Source organism: Monodelphis domestica, chromosome 3 (genome assembly GCF_027887165.1).
Source record: "Monodelphis domestica isolate mMonDom1 chromosome 3, mMonDom1.pri, whole genome shotgun sequence".
NCBI lineage: Eukaryota > Metazoa > Chordata > Mammalia > Didelphimorphia > Didelphidae > Monodelphis > Monodelphis domestica.
Genome location: NC_077229.1, coordinates 255,636,159 through 255,651,991, shown reverse-complemented (window position 1 = coordinate 255,651,991; position 15,833 = coordinate 255,636,159). Strand labels below are relative to the sequence as shown.

The following is a 15,833-nucleotide window of genomic DNA, read 5'->3' as shown; positions in this document are numbered from 1 at the left end:
CTTTTGCATTTGTTTGCAATGTTTTTGAGACCTAATACATGGTCAATTTTTGTGAATGTACCATGTGCTGCTGAAACGAAGGTATATTCCTTTTTGTCCCTATTTATTTTTCTCCATATGTCTACTAACTCTAATTTTTCTAAGATTTCATTTGCTTCTCTTACCTCTTTTTTATTTATTTTTTGGTTTGATTTATCTAGTTCAGATAGAGGAAGGTTCAGATCTCCCACTAGTATAGTTTTTCTGTCTATTTCATCCTTGAGCTCCTCTAGTTTCTCCTTTAGAAATTTGGATGCTCTGCCATTTGGTGCATACATATTGAGTACAGATATTTCCTCATTGTCTATACTGCCTTTTATCAGGATGTAGTTACCTTCCCTATCTCTTTTAACTAGATTTATTTTTACTTTGGCTTTGTCAGATATCATGATTGCGACTGCTGCCTTCTTATTATCAGTTGATGCCCAATAGATTTGGCTCCATCCTCTTACTTTCACCCTATGCATATCTACCTTCCTCATGTGTGTTTCCAGCAGACAGCATATGGTAGGGTTTTGGATTCTAATCCACTCTGCTATTTGCTTGCATTTTATGGGTGAGTTCATTCCATTCACATTCAGAGTTATGAGCACTAGCTGTATATTTCCTAGCATTGTGATTTCTACTCCTGGTCCTGCCTTTTCTTCTTTCACTATTTCCTTCTACACCAATGTTTGTTTATAATCAGTCCCCCTAATTCCCCCCTTATTTTACTTCCCTTTCTACCCTCTCCCTTCTTATTCCCCCCCTTATTTTCCCCTGTAGTCTTTTTAGAATCCCCCCTCACCCTCTCCCTCCCTTGTACTGCTTCCCTCCCCACCAGTCCGTTTTTTACCCTTCTACTCTCCTATAGGGCGCAAATCTATTCTCTGCCCCAATGGATTGGATTGTTCTTCCCTCTTTGGGTCAGTTTCAAAGCACGTAAGAGTTTAGTATTTCCTATCTCCAACCTCTTTACCCTTCCAGTGTATTGATGTTCACCCCCCTCCCGCCATGAGCTACTTCATGACATATCAATTTACCCCCATTTGTTTCTTTTCCCATTTCTTTTAGTATTAGCCTCTTTTTTTTATTTCTGATTGTATATATATATATACACATGTATATGTATTTATGCATGCATATATCTATATACATATTTATGTCTTGTCCTTTCATCCTATACAATTTGTCACTGTTCCCTCTAAGTGTAATTCTTCTAGCTGCCCAGGTGATAGCAACAGTTTTTAAGCATTACCAATGACCTATTTTCTTATAGGGATACATATTTTAACTTAGTGAGTCTCTTAAAAATTTTTTTTGTTGTTGTTTTGTTTTTCTTTTTCCCCTCTTTTTTTAATTACCTTTTGATGATTCTCTTGAGTTCTGTGCTTGGACATTAAATTTTCTGTTCAGGTCTGGCCTTTTCTTTAAGAATGCTTGGAATTCTTCTATTTGTTGAATGACCATACTTTCCCTGTAAGAATATGGTCAGTTTTGATGGGTATTTTATTCTTGGTTGTAGACCTAGTTACTTGCTTTCTGGAACATCATATTCTATGCCTTTCGGACCTTCAGTGTGGATGCAGCCAGATTCTGAGTTATCCTCACTGTGTTTCCGTGGTATCTGAATGGCTTCTTCTTGGCAGCTTGTAATATTTTTTCTTTGGTCTGATAGTTTTTGAGTTTGGCTATAACATTCCTGGGTATTGTCAGTTGGGGATTAAATATAGGAGGTGATCTGTGGATTCTTTCAATCTCCATTTTCTCCTCTTGTTCTAGGATATCAGGGCAGTTTTCCTGAATAATTTCCTGTAGTATTATGTCCATGCTTTTTCTTTTGTTATGGTCTTCTGGTAGACCTATGATTCTTAAATTGTCTCTTCTCCAATGATTTTCTAAATTGTCTGTTTTGTGAATGAGATGCTTCGTATTTTCCTCAATTTTTTCATTCTTTTCATTTTGTTTTATAGTGTCCTGCTGCCTTGTGAGGTCTTAATTCCAGTTGTTGTATTCTGGTTCTTAAAGACTGGATTTCATCCCTGGCTTTTTGGTCATCCCTCTCCTTCTGGTCTGATTTTCTTTGGAGGTCATCTTTCATCCTCTTTACCTCGTCTTTCATCTCCTTTTGCTCATCTTTCATCTTCTTCACCTCATCTTTTATCTCCTTTGCCTCATTTTCCAGCTGGTTGATTTTGGCTTTTATGACACTATTTTCTTGTTTTAGTTCAAGTGCCTCTGTTTCCAGATGACTTATCTTAATTTTTAAGTTCTTTTCCCAATTTTCTTCAGCCTCTCTTAATTGTGTTTTGAGTTCTTCCACAGCCTGTATCCATTTCGCTTAGATTTCTGATTTATCGTTTGCTGATCTCTCCCCCTCTGTTCCATTTGCTGAGGAGAAGCTGTCTATTGTAGTTTCTTCTTTTTCTATAGTTTGCTCAAATTCACCCCTTCTTTACTCCCTGTATTTGTCTGTGCTCTTGATCCTCTCATTTTTTTTTTGTTTGGGGGCTTCTGTCAGTCTCCCCTCTTGGAACTTTCACAGGAGATATCTCAGTGTAGTCTCTGGTGGAGGTTTGTTGGGATTTGAGCTCCCCTGTCCTCTGGAGGCTTTTGATTGGATTAAAGTCCAGCAGTCAATGAGGATGGGTGTGGAGCCTGGGCTTCACTGAGTTCTGGAGACTTTTGATGGGATTAAGTTCAGCTTAGTTGGGTTGGGTGCTGAGTCCAAAACTTCCTGGAAGACTGGAGCAAATATGGATGATCTCCACAGCTCTGGCCAGGCTGCCAGGTCTATGCTCCCTCTCTAGCTCCTTCCCCGCCATCTGTGTTGGAGACTTTGAACTTATCACAGCCCTGGTTGTAATGTACGCCCTCCAGATCAGCACTTTTGCCCGCCCAGAAGTTCCCGCTGCCACTGGGGTCTGGGAGTCTCAGCGCTCTGGGTGGGAGGGGGGATGGGTCCTGGGACCTTCCTTCTGTCTTCCCCTTAAACCCGAGTGTTCTCGGATTCCGGGTTTTTGGGGGGCCTACCTTTTGAATTAAGTCCAGCAGGAGGGTTCCTTGGCTCTGTCTTGTTGTCAAGTTTGTTTTTCAGTCCTTTGGTAGCATTCAGTTTATGATTGGTTAAGAAGGGTATTCAGAGGTCTGAACTTCTGCTCTTTCTAGGCTGCCATCTTGACTCTGCCTCCGAATTTTTTTCTATACTTCCTCTTTTAAAAAAATTCTTTGGGAGAGGAAAAAGGGAGGCATCCAAACAATATAAAAATAAAAGATCAATAAAAATGTGTTTTTACAAAAGAAGTGCCAACTCTCATTTACTGAGATCAGAAAGCAAGTAGTGTCAAAGTATCTGAACACTCTACTGTTTCAATGTGATTCAAAACTATTTTTATGTAACCATCTCCAGCAAGGAAAATGCAATTTTTTCCTTCTTAATTCCTTCTCTGCTGGAAAAGTAAACAGTAAGTCAATAGTAATGTTATCTTTCAATTCAAAACCTTAACCAACAAAATATGAATGCCCATGTCACGACTATTATAAGTCATGAATTCTTTAATATTCTATAGTTTCAGTTACTGATCTTAATTAAATGTTAAGTCACACTCTTACTTGTTTAACTAAAGGAGACATTTAGAACACATTGTTACAGAGGAGATTTTGTAAATACTTTTAAGGTGCTTTTTAGCTTCTGTAAGAATTCTGAGGGACCAGACATTCTACAAAGAAGAGTTAAAGGAACAGGATTTTGTAAACAAATTCTCTTCCTAGATCTTGAAGCCTGTCATCTAAATGACTCCCTTTAAAATTATTTGTCTTGCACTAGTTCAGAAGAATCAACTATGAAGAGAAACAATTTCATAGATTAAAAAGCAATTTTTGGAAGAACTGAATTAATCAACCAGTATTTATTAAGGACCTACTATGTGCTAGGCACTTGAGATACTAAGACTATATAGAAACAATTCCTACCCTTAAGGGGTTTATGTGCTATCAAAGGAAACAACAAATATACATATAAGAAAAAAAGAAACGTGCTCTATTAGTACCTGACATATAGAAATCACTTGGTAAATGCTTACTGAATGTGTTTAGTTTTATAAGATGGAACATGTAAAACAAATACGAAATATTAAGATTTCTAGACATTGAAAAAAAAACCCATTGATTTCAGAGTAAGAAGGCACTCCTAGTATCAGTTATATATTACTAAACAACTAGAAAAGAAAGAACAAGAATGTGGAACAGTAAGCAGAAGGACATGGACAGGTAGTATTAAGATATCCTAACTCAGTTCAAGTAGCTATTCAAATCCAGTTAGAGGCCCACTCTCTCCTCTATTTGTACAACCTCTCAAACATACAAACATAATATTTTTCAGCACAAAAAAATCATAATTTCACGAATTTGGAGTTAGAAGATACATTAGAGATCAAAAAGAGTCTAATTCCTTCATTTTATAATTAAGGAAAGTGAGGTCCAGAGAGTGTAAGGTACTTGTCTAAGGTTACATAAAGTTAATCTGTAATTTTTTTTCTATGTAGATGCTTCTTTGAACAGTGCAAGTCACAAACAAACCATGACTGACCAACTTATGAGATTCTGGTTCATATTTTCTTATAAATTCACAAAAGGAGAGCCACTGCACATACTGAGGACCTATCACTTGATATTATAACAGCGAAGTACAAGGGCCATTCATTAGTTATCTCTCACTCTCATCATGTGATCACCCCATCTTCTTTTTCCATCATACATTTATTTAATTAAATCATTTGCTTCAATTCCTTATTTATTATGTGTCACAGTCTGTTTGCTCTCATCCATCATGAATGTCTCCACTGCTCTGTCACTCCTTTTTATTTCTTTGATGACTGATATTCTATGGCTCATAGCTACACAATAACACTGGTAGAACTCAGATACTAAAAACTGTGGTGTTTTGTGTCAGAGAGAAGTTTAAGTTCATTAAAGGGGCTCTGCAATTCCCCAAAGGCAATTCACACTTGTTTTTCTATTCCTCTTTAATTCTGGGACTAATTTCCCCATTTGCAATTCATGTCCAAGAAAAAAAAAATGCTGATGAGTTCTACAGGCTGTCAATCTAAATTCATGACATCTTCATTCATTTCAAATTGTTATGAATCTCATCCACAAGGTTCTACAAGATGCAGGGGCTTTATGCTAATCAGCACAATGTGGTCCACACAAAAATGAATTTTAAGGACCTCACTACTATTTATTTGTAATCTCTCTTTAGTCTATGCCAAATTTTATCCATGACAATGGTATTAAGTGAAAAAAGTTCTGTCTGGAGACAGAGAGGACCCAAATTCAGATTCTACTCCTGCCCCTTTCTTTGAGGTTCTTTTTAACTCCTGACATTTCTCTTTGAGGTTCTTTTTAACTTTAGATTTATGATACTGTTACCTTTGTGGAGAGCAAAGGACTTGTTTATGTCTTTCTTTGATCCTTTGGACTTAGAACAGTGCCTGGCACATAGAATACATTTAATAAATGATAATTGATTAATATGCCTCCCTGTTTTATGCATCAGCTAATATTAATGTTCAGACTTCACTGAACAACTTTGTTACATATTTGGAAGTCTCGCATAATTTTGATGAATATATGGGAGACAGAGAGAAAGAGAAACTTTATATTTTTTCCACATTATTTATTTTAGAATAGTTTTCCATGGTTATATGATTCATGTTCTCTCCCTCTCCTCTTTCTTCTTCCCTCCCAGAGCTGACAAGCAATTCCACTGGTTTATACATGTCTTATTACTCAAAACCTATTTCTTTATTATTCATATCTGTAATAGAGTAATCATTTAAAAACAACCCTCCCAAAAGCTTTTTTAAAAAACCACAACCCCAAATCATATTCCTATATAACCAAGTGATAAATCATGTTTTTCTTTTGTGTGTCTATTCCCATGGTTTTTTCCTCTAGATGTAGATAGCATTCTTTTTCATAAAATCCATAGGATTGTTCTTTATCATTACTTTGTTATTAATAGCAGAGTCTAATACATTTGATCATTCCACAATGAGAAGCTTTAATTTAATTTTAAATTTTAAGGGAGTGTTCTGTTCTACAAAATAAAACGCTGTTTCATAGCCAACAGTAAAACTAGTGGAACATTGTATTTTCTATATCTTTCTTTCAATGCTGTGATAGTGAACATGGCTTATTGTGAAATATCCATTAAGAAAAAATGATTATTCCCTATTAATAACTTCATCAAGGATGTCTTCAGTGTGTATATGCTATCCTCATAAAATTAACATAGATAGTAAAGTGGACATATATGTTAATTGTTTATGTTCTCTCAGTTGTCCCCTTCTGGGCATTAATAAAGTCCAATTCCCCCCCTCCCCCCCCATACCTTTGATATTCTCTCTCCTGTGTGACAGAGGCTGGCACTAGGAAAACATGCCAGGCTGAAGAGTATGTGAAATTGATCACCTCGATGGGGGAGTGGTCCCAGGAGTAAAATCAGGAGGAGGAGAAAACTCTGGTGAGGAGAGCAGTGAGGGTCTCTAGGTCTTGAGAAGACAAAGAGAGAAGGTGGGAAAAAGACTTTCTCCTCAGGGTTACCCACTTTTCCTGCTGGTGACTGGAAATCTTCCCCCCACAACACTTCCCAATTGAAGGGACTTCTCCTCAGCTCTTATTGCCCAGGGGTGAGTCAACCTGACTTTCTCTCAGGGGGCTCAGGCTGCCAAGGCCTGAGTTCCCCCCAAACTTAAGGGAGGAAAAGAGTTTATATAGAGACAGGGATCCCCTTTTCCCACATTCCTTTTCCAATTCTTCCCTGCTCGTTATTTCCTTTTGTATTACCTGATTGAGTTGACATTAAAAGTTATCTGTTCCCCAAGCTGAGTGTGAGTGAACAGATCAAGGGGAGACCCTTTGGTCTACAGTAGTGGAGGGGGGGACAAGAGGGACAAGAGAAAATTGGAGAGAGCAGCTTTAGCTAAAGAGGGAAGGCAGAAGAGGGAAAATCTTCAAACCCCCCCTCTCCTCTCTCTGAGCCAACCCATTACATCTACTGCCTCCTCTGAACCCCACTTTGAGAAGGGGGTTCTTCTCTCTTTCCCCTTCTCCATACCAAAAGTCCAAACCTTCCCTCTCATGTTTTTTTTTAAGACACCTGATATCTTCTGATATCAGATATCCTATGAATCAATCCCTCAATATCCTCACAACTGTTATCTAGAATTCAGTTCTCCTGTAAAAATACTTGAACTAATTCTGTTGCTTTCACTGTATTTTTTTCTTTTATATTGGAAACTCTACTTTGTAAATACATTGAAGTCTGTCATGTTAAAGCACAAGTACAGTGGTTTTAATATGCTCAAAGGTGAAAATAGTTTGTTATATGAAGCAAGTATTTTCCATCTTTACTTTGTTTTTGTGTACTATAAATTTGTTACACAACCTCAACTGAGCCCTCACTTTGGCCTTCCTTATCAGTTCATGATTCCACTCACCACAATGCTTTTTCCAAATCTTTTCATCCCTCTTCAAACATCCACAGGGCTCCCATGACTTGGTGACCTCATTGGCTCCCAATAATTCAATTTCATCCTACATACTGTGAAAGAGAATTCTTTACTCTATTGTCTATCTTAAGTTAAGACTAACTTTAAGTACCCCTACTTAGTACCTTACTAGACTGGACAGGATTAACTCTCTTTTGTCTACTTTTAAATTGAATAAACAAAAGATTGAACACCCTACTTTGTACTAGGTGAGAAGCTAGCAAGGTACTTAGAAAATTCCCACCTTTAGAAATTCAAGCAATTGGGAAACTGTGAGCCTTTCTGATTTAATCAGCCTGGAATCTGTGAATCTTTTTGATGAGAACAACTTTCAGAAGGTGAAAAGTTGATCCCACAGACATTGCCCCCTGGGGCAGTGCTAGACAATTTGGAAACTGTGATTGGCCCCTGTGAAGAGGGGAAGGGACAAGAAGTCACCATAAATGCAAGCCCTGAACTCCTTTAGAGCAGATTGTCTTTGAGAAGATAGTCTGAAGGGATTATCTTCTAGAGATAGTCTTCTGGCTGGAGATCGTCTTTGAGGGAACTTTGCTAGAGATTGGGGCTTGGATCATGGGCTTGGTGCTTGGTTTCAACTTGGACTCTGACTCCTAAACTTCTTTGTTGGGTGAGTGAAAGTTTCCTAGTTACTGAAGAGACTAGATTCCATCTTGGAGGAGGCCACACGGTTACTCACAACCGGCCTTCCTGGTTGAGAGCTAATTAATCTCTGCCTGGATTAAGCAGACCTGGAGTAAGATATTTAGGTTGATAGGATAGATAACCTCTCTAACTTCTTCACTTTTCTCTACTTTATTGTTTCCTCTCCAATTTGTAAATATTTGTAAATAAATTTCAGACTCAATATATAATAAATATTGGCGACCACATAATTTCATATAATTATTATCCAATGATTAATTTTAACCTTTACAATACATACAGTTCTCAGATCGGTTTTTCTTGCCTAACCTCTCTCCTGACCTCCAGTCTCACATCCCCAACTGTCAGTGAACAAAGTACTAGCTCTCAAGTTCTTCAAGACCCAAGATCAAATGTGGCCTTACTTAACAAATGTGTGACAACAGGCAAGGATCTTAATCTTTGTCTCTATTTCCTCATCTGTAAAATGACAATAATAATAGCATCTAACTTGTAAGGTAGTTGTAAAGATCAAATGAAAAAATATTTGTAAAGCATTTTGTAAACCTTAGAGCACTATATAAATGCTACCTACTAGCTAGATATTAGCTATTGTACATCTCAAATTAGATGCCCTGTAGAGCCACAAATTTAACATATATGAAACTAAATTTATTATCTTTCCCCCCCAAAAAAATCTCCTTCCCTGTTATTCTCAAGCATACCACCATCATCCCAGCTATCTCTTCTTTCACTCCTTTCTCCCTCCACATCCAATCTGATGCCAATCCTATCAATTCTACCTTCAAAATCTCTCTTCTATCCCTTCTCTCTATAATCTTCCTAAAGCACAAATTTCATCATATTATCCCCATATTCAATAAACTTCAGTGAATTCCTAACACCTTCAGGATTAAATATTAAAACTTCTATTTGCCTTTTAAAGGCTTTGACAACCTACCTCCTTCCTAACTTTTCAGACTTTTTACATCTTACTCTATTCTTCATACTTCATGATAGTGGCACCAGCCTCTTTGGTGTTTCTTGCACAAGGTACTCTGTTTTCTAACTATAAATTTTCACTGGCTGTATTTATTGGTCTTGGATTTTTTACCTTCTCACTGGCTCTCTGCATTCCTTCAAGTTTTAGCTAAAAGTCTACCTTCTACAAGAAGCCTTTCCAGATCCCTCTTAATGCTAGTGCTTTCCTTCTGTATGCCTTGTCTGTAAATAGCTGTTTACATGTTATCTTACCCAGTATCCTCAGTGTGTAACACAATACCTAGTACAGTGTGCGCTTGATAAATGCTTGCTGATTTGACTTTCTATCACTTTCTTTCTCAAATGCCCTCTGAATGTTTACATGGCATAAGGAAATTCCAGGCCATGCCATCCTTTCCTCCTTTCATTCTCCCCATTATGTGTTGTCTTCCCCATTAAAATCTGAGCTATTTGAGAAGAGGCTGTTTTAATTACTTGTATTATATAACTAGGGCTTACTAAAATACCTGGCATATAATAAATATTTAATAAATGTTTTATCACATTCTTATTTTTAATCCTTCTTATAACTTTGTGCTAATCTTGAACTTTACCTTTAACAAATTAGTGATCTGAGCTTGTCATGGAAAAGAGAGGAGGAAAAGTCAATTCCTTCCTATAAAGGTGGGAAGGAATTCCTTCCTATAAAGGTGGGGGGGAGTCAATAATAATAATTATTGTTATGTTTGTAATTATAAATATATATAATTATATTTTTATAATTATAATAATGGACATACTTTCAGGCTCAGATAATATACTGATTAGCTTTGCTAAACTCACTTGCTTTTCTACTTTATGCTTTATTGTAGGGAATGATTTGCTGAGATGGGGAGAAGTAAGGGAAATATTAATTAAAGAAAGGTATTTAAAAATATGGAGCAGCTAGGTGGCCCCATAGATAAAGTGCCAGGCCTAGAGTCAGGAAGATTCTTCTTATCTTCCTGAGTTTAGATCTGGTGTCAGATATTTAATAACTCTGTGATCCCAGTCATGTCATTTAGCCCTCTTTGCCTCAGTTGCCTCATGTGTGAAATGAACTCAAGAAGGAAATGACAAATCATTCTGTATCTTTGCCAAGGAAACCCCAAATGGGGTCATGAAGAGTTGGACATGACTGAACAACAAAAATGAAGATTTTAAAATATTGTCAAAAACATTTTAATGTAATAGAAAATGAAAAACTGTCAGTGGTTTGGCTCAGATATCTGATTCAAAGTATCTCCAATATCAATAATGGTTACTTCCTGTTAAAATATAATGAATTCTAATGTTTTGGGTTTTTTTTTTTAAGTTTTCACCATACTGTCTAGCACTTTCCAAATCTTTTGGCTTCTCTCATTCTATATTTCTGACATTAACTTTGCAGCAAATTTTTTACTATCCTCAATTGTTCTTGCCTTTACATTAAAGTCACCAATTTATCTAAATATATGCTGATTTAATCTAGAGTGGCTTACTGAGTTCTTCATAGAATTTCTCAGCATCTTCATCCTTTGCATGAAAAAAACTAACTAGTTGGGGTTTTTTGTTTTTTTTTTCCTTTTGTGAGATTTAAAATGGTTGAGGTCTTAAACTGTAGTGATTAAAATAGTGGAAGATATAAATTGTGATAGATATAAGAGAGGGTGAGTAAATTTGACCCCAGAAATATGTTTCACTACAGTGTCTTGGGTTTTAAAATCAAATATAAGGTGGTCGCCAGGGAAATATTCCCGATTATTCAAATACCCAAGTCAATTGGGTTTTATAGAGATTTTAATTAACAATACAATGAGTAATCAAAGAAAAGAGAGAGAGAGTAAGAAAGGAATAAGTATGAAGGGCCTCGAGCCAATATGGCCTAGACCTGAGTCTTAAGAGAGAAATCAGTCAGTTTTTTAACACTCACCACAAGGTCTGACTAAACAAGGATACTAGTGACACCAGGCCAGCATCCTTCCTCAAAGAGTCTTCCAGCCAGAGATTTTTTCAAAGGGCCTCTCTCAAGAGCCTCCAGAGCTCCTACTCCAGAGAGACAGAGCCCCTCAGAGGAGCTCCTCAAGGAGCTCTCCTTCAGAATGAGAGTCAGAAATCAAGATTTCTGCTCTTCTCTAAGCTCTTATTTTTAAGGGCAAAATCTCCTCTGTCACCTCCCCTAAGTCCTTACATCTACCAATCACTGTAGATGTTTCTAAAGGACCGCCCATTTTGAATTCACAGCTGAGTAGTTTTAATCTCTTTAGTAAGTCAGGAAAAAATGCTGCTGTGTCGACAAATTTCATTAAGAAAAAACCTCTGAATAAGTTATCACCCTTTTAGGTTTAAATAGTTTACAAGTTGCCCCACCTTTATAGGTACTTAGTATCCCATTGTATCAATTCTAAAACAGTCATGACTCAAAGAACTTCCTGTCCTTTCCATAAGCATGGGTCAAAGCACTTTCATTGTTCTCAAGGAGCTCTCTGTCCTAAAGCAGTCCTAAGTAGGGTGGAGTAGGGATATTCCCAAGGCAAGGAGCCCTCACATTCAAGTAGAATTCTCACAATCTGCTAGGGAATTTTTTTAAGTAGAAGATTCCCCAATGGGGAAATTTCCAACATTCATAAGTCTGAGAAATTTTAAGGTTTACACTTTGTTTGACTTGATTTGATTTTTTGCTGGTGGCGGTTTGAGGAATATACTTTTCCTAAGCATTGCACTAAATAATGACCAAAATATTCCATAAAAGTCTGCTTCTTGTGACAAAAAAATTCAATTCTGCCCTCTCTTTTCTTTTCCCAAACAGAACGTATGAGCCCTATAGAGAGACTTCTTTCTTTATTTAAAGTGAGAACATCTAGATACAATTCAGCTCCTCCAACAGTATGGAATAAGACTGGACAAGGATCTCACATTTAGCAAATAGTTAAAATAAAATACATAAGATTTATGAATAGTCTAGAAACTGTGTGATTCCTACCACTCTATGCCCCAACTTCCAGAAGAAGAGGAATGCAGAGGCCTAAGGACCATTTTGTATTGTATCCTAGTTTAATGAGTCACCATAGGCAAAGTAATCATCATTAAATAGCTGGAGTACTGGTAAAGAACTTCCCCATACATATATAAGATTAGTCCTCAGAAAATCAACTCACCCTTGCCAGGACAGTTTTCAAAGTTTTTCAAGTATGGTAGAGCCTGCCAGAGTTTCTACTAAATTGGCAGACTTTGAAAACCAAAAACTACCTCCATGTTATAATGATGCATCAGAGTATTTTTTAATTATATCACATTACTATAGCATAATATATCCATTCTCCATTTGCGACACACTTCAATTGTTGAACGATTTTTTTGACAGAAATAGAACATCTATCAAAATATCAAAATTATGAAGTTAAGTTCTTTTTTCTTTTATATATTATTTTTGGGTTAAAATCCTAAAAAGTTATATACTGTTTTGTGTTTACTACCTATGTTCTCCCAAAATATTTCCCTTAGTCTAAAATTCCCATCAATAATTTATTCAAGCACCTCTTTGCCTTAAAGATCTGCCAGAATTGGATCTATTCTTCTTCTAAACTGAAGCATTTTTTAATTATGAATTTTGTTGCAGCATAATTTGATTAAAAGCAGAGAGAACCAGTGTGAAAAACATAGGATATGGATGTAAGAGACCTAGGTTTCAATCTTGGATCTAGCACTTAACTACCTAACATGATCTTAAACAAATAATTCAACATCTTCACACTGCAAGCCACTAGGAGATTTTTTTTTTTAAGATTCTCATTCAAGTATGAGTTGAGAAAGTATTTGGCTATAAATAAAAATGGCTTTTGTGGATGCACTTAAATGTCATGGTTCTATCAGCCTATAGACATTCTACATTACTACTCTTACGATTGAACCATAAGTGATTCTAACTACTCTGTAATTCTCACAGGTATACAACAATGGGCATCACTAGTAACTAGGTACAGGAATTTTCTTTCAAAAATGACAAGGTAACTAACTAAATCCAATATTGAGATATAAATTTGCAGTTGGTTGAATATTGGGTAAGGATCAAAACACTGTCTCTTCTCTTTCAATATATGCCCGTACTCCACAGTTCCCCATACGCTTCTTTCGCTTCTTTATCCCTTCCTTATGGAAGAAACTTAAAGATAGAGGAGGCTTTAGAAATCTTATGGCCCACTTTCAAAAAAAAAAATCAGAAACTATAATACAACAATGACAAGAGTCAGCAGTATTCCAGAGCAAGATAATTATTTGCTGTTCCAAATCTCAGTCAGTTTAGTCTCAATCCAGGCAAAAGCACAAGAAACAAATTAATCAATTTTTTGCTAATCTCATTAGGCAATGATTGTTTATCTTACTCCAGTAGCCTATTGATTCAAGATAATGAAGATAATGGCATTAAAGAGTTGAGCAAAGTTCTATGAATTCATAGTACCCCATAGTTTGACCATCTGTTTCTGAGTTTTCAGAAAGTGAAAAAGAACACATTTCTAACAGGCAGAGTGTAGCTAAGTGTCAGTTATAAACTATTGTTGAAAAACACTAATCTCAGTTCTTCAGCATCTGTACCATCTGAAATCTCTATTGACAAACTGAGAACTAATGATGTCCAATGATACTCACTTAAGTAATTGGGTAATAATTCAATTGATAACAATATACAGACTTGTTTTTAAAAAGGTCAACATTTCTAGTTCAGAGATTGTCTTAATTTTCATCTTTGACCAAAACTAGTGATCTCAATATTAAAGTTATCACCTTCAAGAAAGTTGGATAAATTAAATAAAACTTACTGAAGGGTATTTACGAATACAGTTTTGTTGAGGTTACAATTTAAACTTAGTACATTACTAAGACATCCAAGTACAAGAAGTAATGTGAATCATTAGAAACTTTATAGATTATAAGATTCTTAATCTCAGAACTATCATTTCTTTGCTAAAATGGAAAGGAGTAGGAATAAATTTAAAAGTCAATGTGTAAAAATTTGGTACATTCACTTAACCAATGCAGTAAGGACTATTTTATTTTTTATTTTAATTTTTTTTTTTAAAACCCTTGCCTTCCGTCTTGGAATCAATACTGTGTATACTGTGTATTGGTTCCAAGGCAGAAGAGTGGTAAGAGCTAGGCAATGGGAGCTAAGTGACTTGCCCAGGGTCACACAGCTGGGAAGTGTCTGAGGCCAGATTTGAACCTAGGACCTCCCATCTTTAGGCCTGGCTCTCAATCCACTGAGTTACCCAGCTGCCCCCTAGTAAGGACTATTTTAAAAATTGTTAACACTGCAAGGCTATCTTAATTCAGTCTTGAAATCAGCATTTCATGATGGCAGAATATCACAGAATTAAATGTGTTGTCTGAACACCTGTTTCAGTTATATTTATAGCTCTACACCCATAAATATATAAGAATCTAAGGACATAGCCTACAATAGTGAGACCATCACTGAAAATGTTTAGAGAACTTAATACTAACAGCTTTCTCAAAGATCAAAGCTTCTAGATAATATACCTTCATGACATCTTTATATGATCGAATAATTGATATTTTTCTCTTCTCATCTTCTTCTTCATCCATGACTTCATCTGCAGCTTCATAACCTTCATCATTACTACCATCAGCCTCCACAGTATTGGCCATATGGTCAATGAGCTGCTCTAAGGGAGGACTTAGTTCCCTTTCTTCATTCTCCTTCAAACCATAGTCCAATGCTTTATAAATAATAATTCCCAAGGATTCAATAACCTATGATCAGAAAAAAAGGAGAGAGAAAAAGAAAATAAAAATTATTGGAATTTCACAATATTGTCCAAATCCAAACTCCTTTTCTTTACCCCAAAACGCATCCACCCTCCAAACATCTTTATTTCTGCTGTAGGCACCACCATCCTTCTAATCACCTAGGTTCACAATCTTGGCATGAATAAGTGAATGAGCATTAATTAAAGTATAACTATGTACAAAGCATAGTACTATGTGCTACACATACAAATAGACAAAACAAGACCATTCTATTTTCAAAGGAGTCCTTCTAATGAGGGAAGACAACACAGAGAGGAAATTTCAGTGGGAATTCAGATGGAATGGTTCTGTGGTCCTTATGATGCAGCAACAACAAATCAAATAGCAAGACTTCTTTAATGTCATATCCATGAATAAAACCAGAACAGTTTCTTATGTTTAACCACTTTACAGTGTAAGAATTTTCTTTCTATGGCTGCTGGGGGGACAAGTTAAGAGCATAACAAATGATCTGGTGGGCATTGCTATTCCCCAGGCTATTGGGCACTATCCTTGACCCTTGACTCCTCAATCTTTCCCTAATCAGTTCTTGCATATATTTCTACCTCCATAATATCTTCACTATACTCACAACTACTATCACCTCTGATATGTACTAGTACAATATTCTCCAAACTGGTCTCCCTGACTCAAAATTCTGCCCTTTTCAATCCATTCTACCTACAAAGCCAAAGTGATTTTCCCAAAGTGGAGGTATGTGCCACTCTCCTACTCAATAAATTTTAAGAGCTCCCTATTGCTTTTAGGTTGAATGAATGAATGGGGGGGGGGGGGAGCATCTATTAAACACTT

At 36.4% G+C, this 15,833-nt stretch overlaps 1 protein-coding gene across 4 annotated transcripts in view; it reads right to left on the bottom strand.

The window, feature by feature from the left end:
- SPIRE1 (spire type actin nucleation factor 1) overlaps positions 1-15,833 on the bottom strand; it is a 282,349-nt gene that overhangs the window by 143,284 nt on the left and 123,232 nt on the right. For all 4 annotated transcript variants that reach the window (XM_016431690.2, XM_007487737.3, XM_007487739.3 and 1 more), the window contains exon 3: positions 14,751-14,984. In XM_016431690.2, the coding sequence (XP_016287176.1) occupies positions 14,751-14,984 (234 nt within the window). The remainder of the gene's footprint in view (positions 1-14,750; positions 14,985-15,833) is intronic.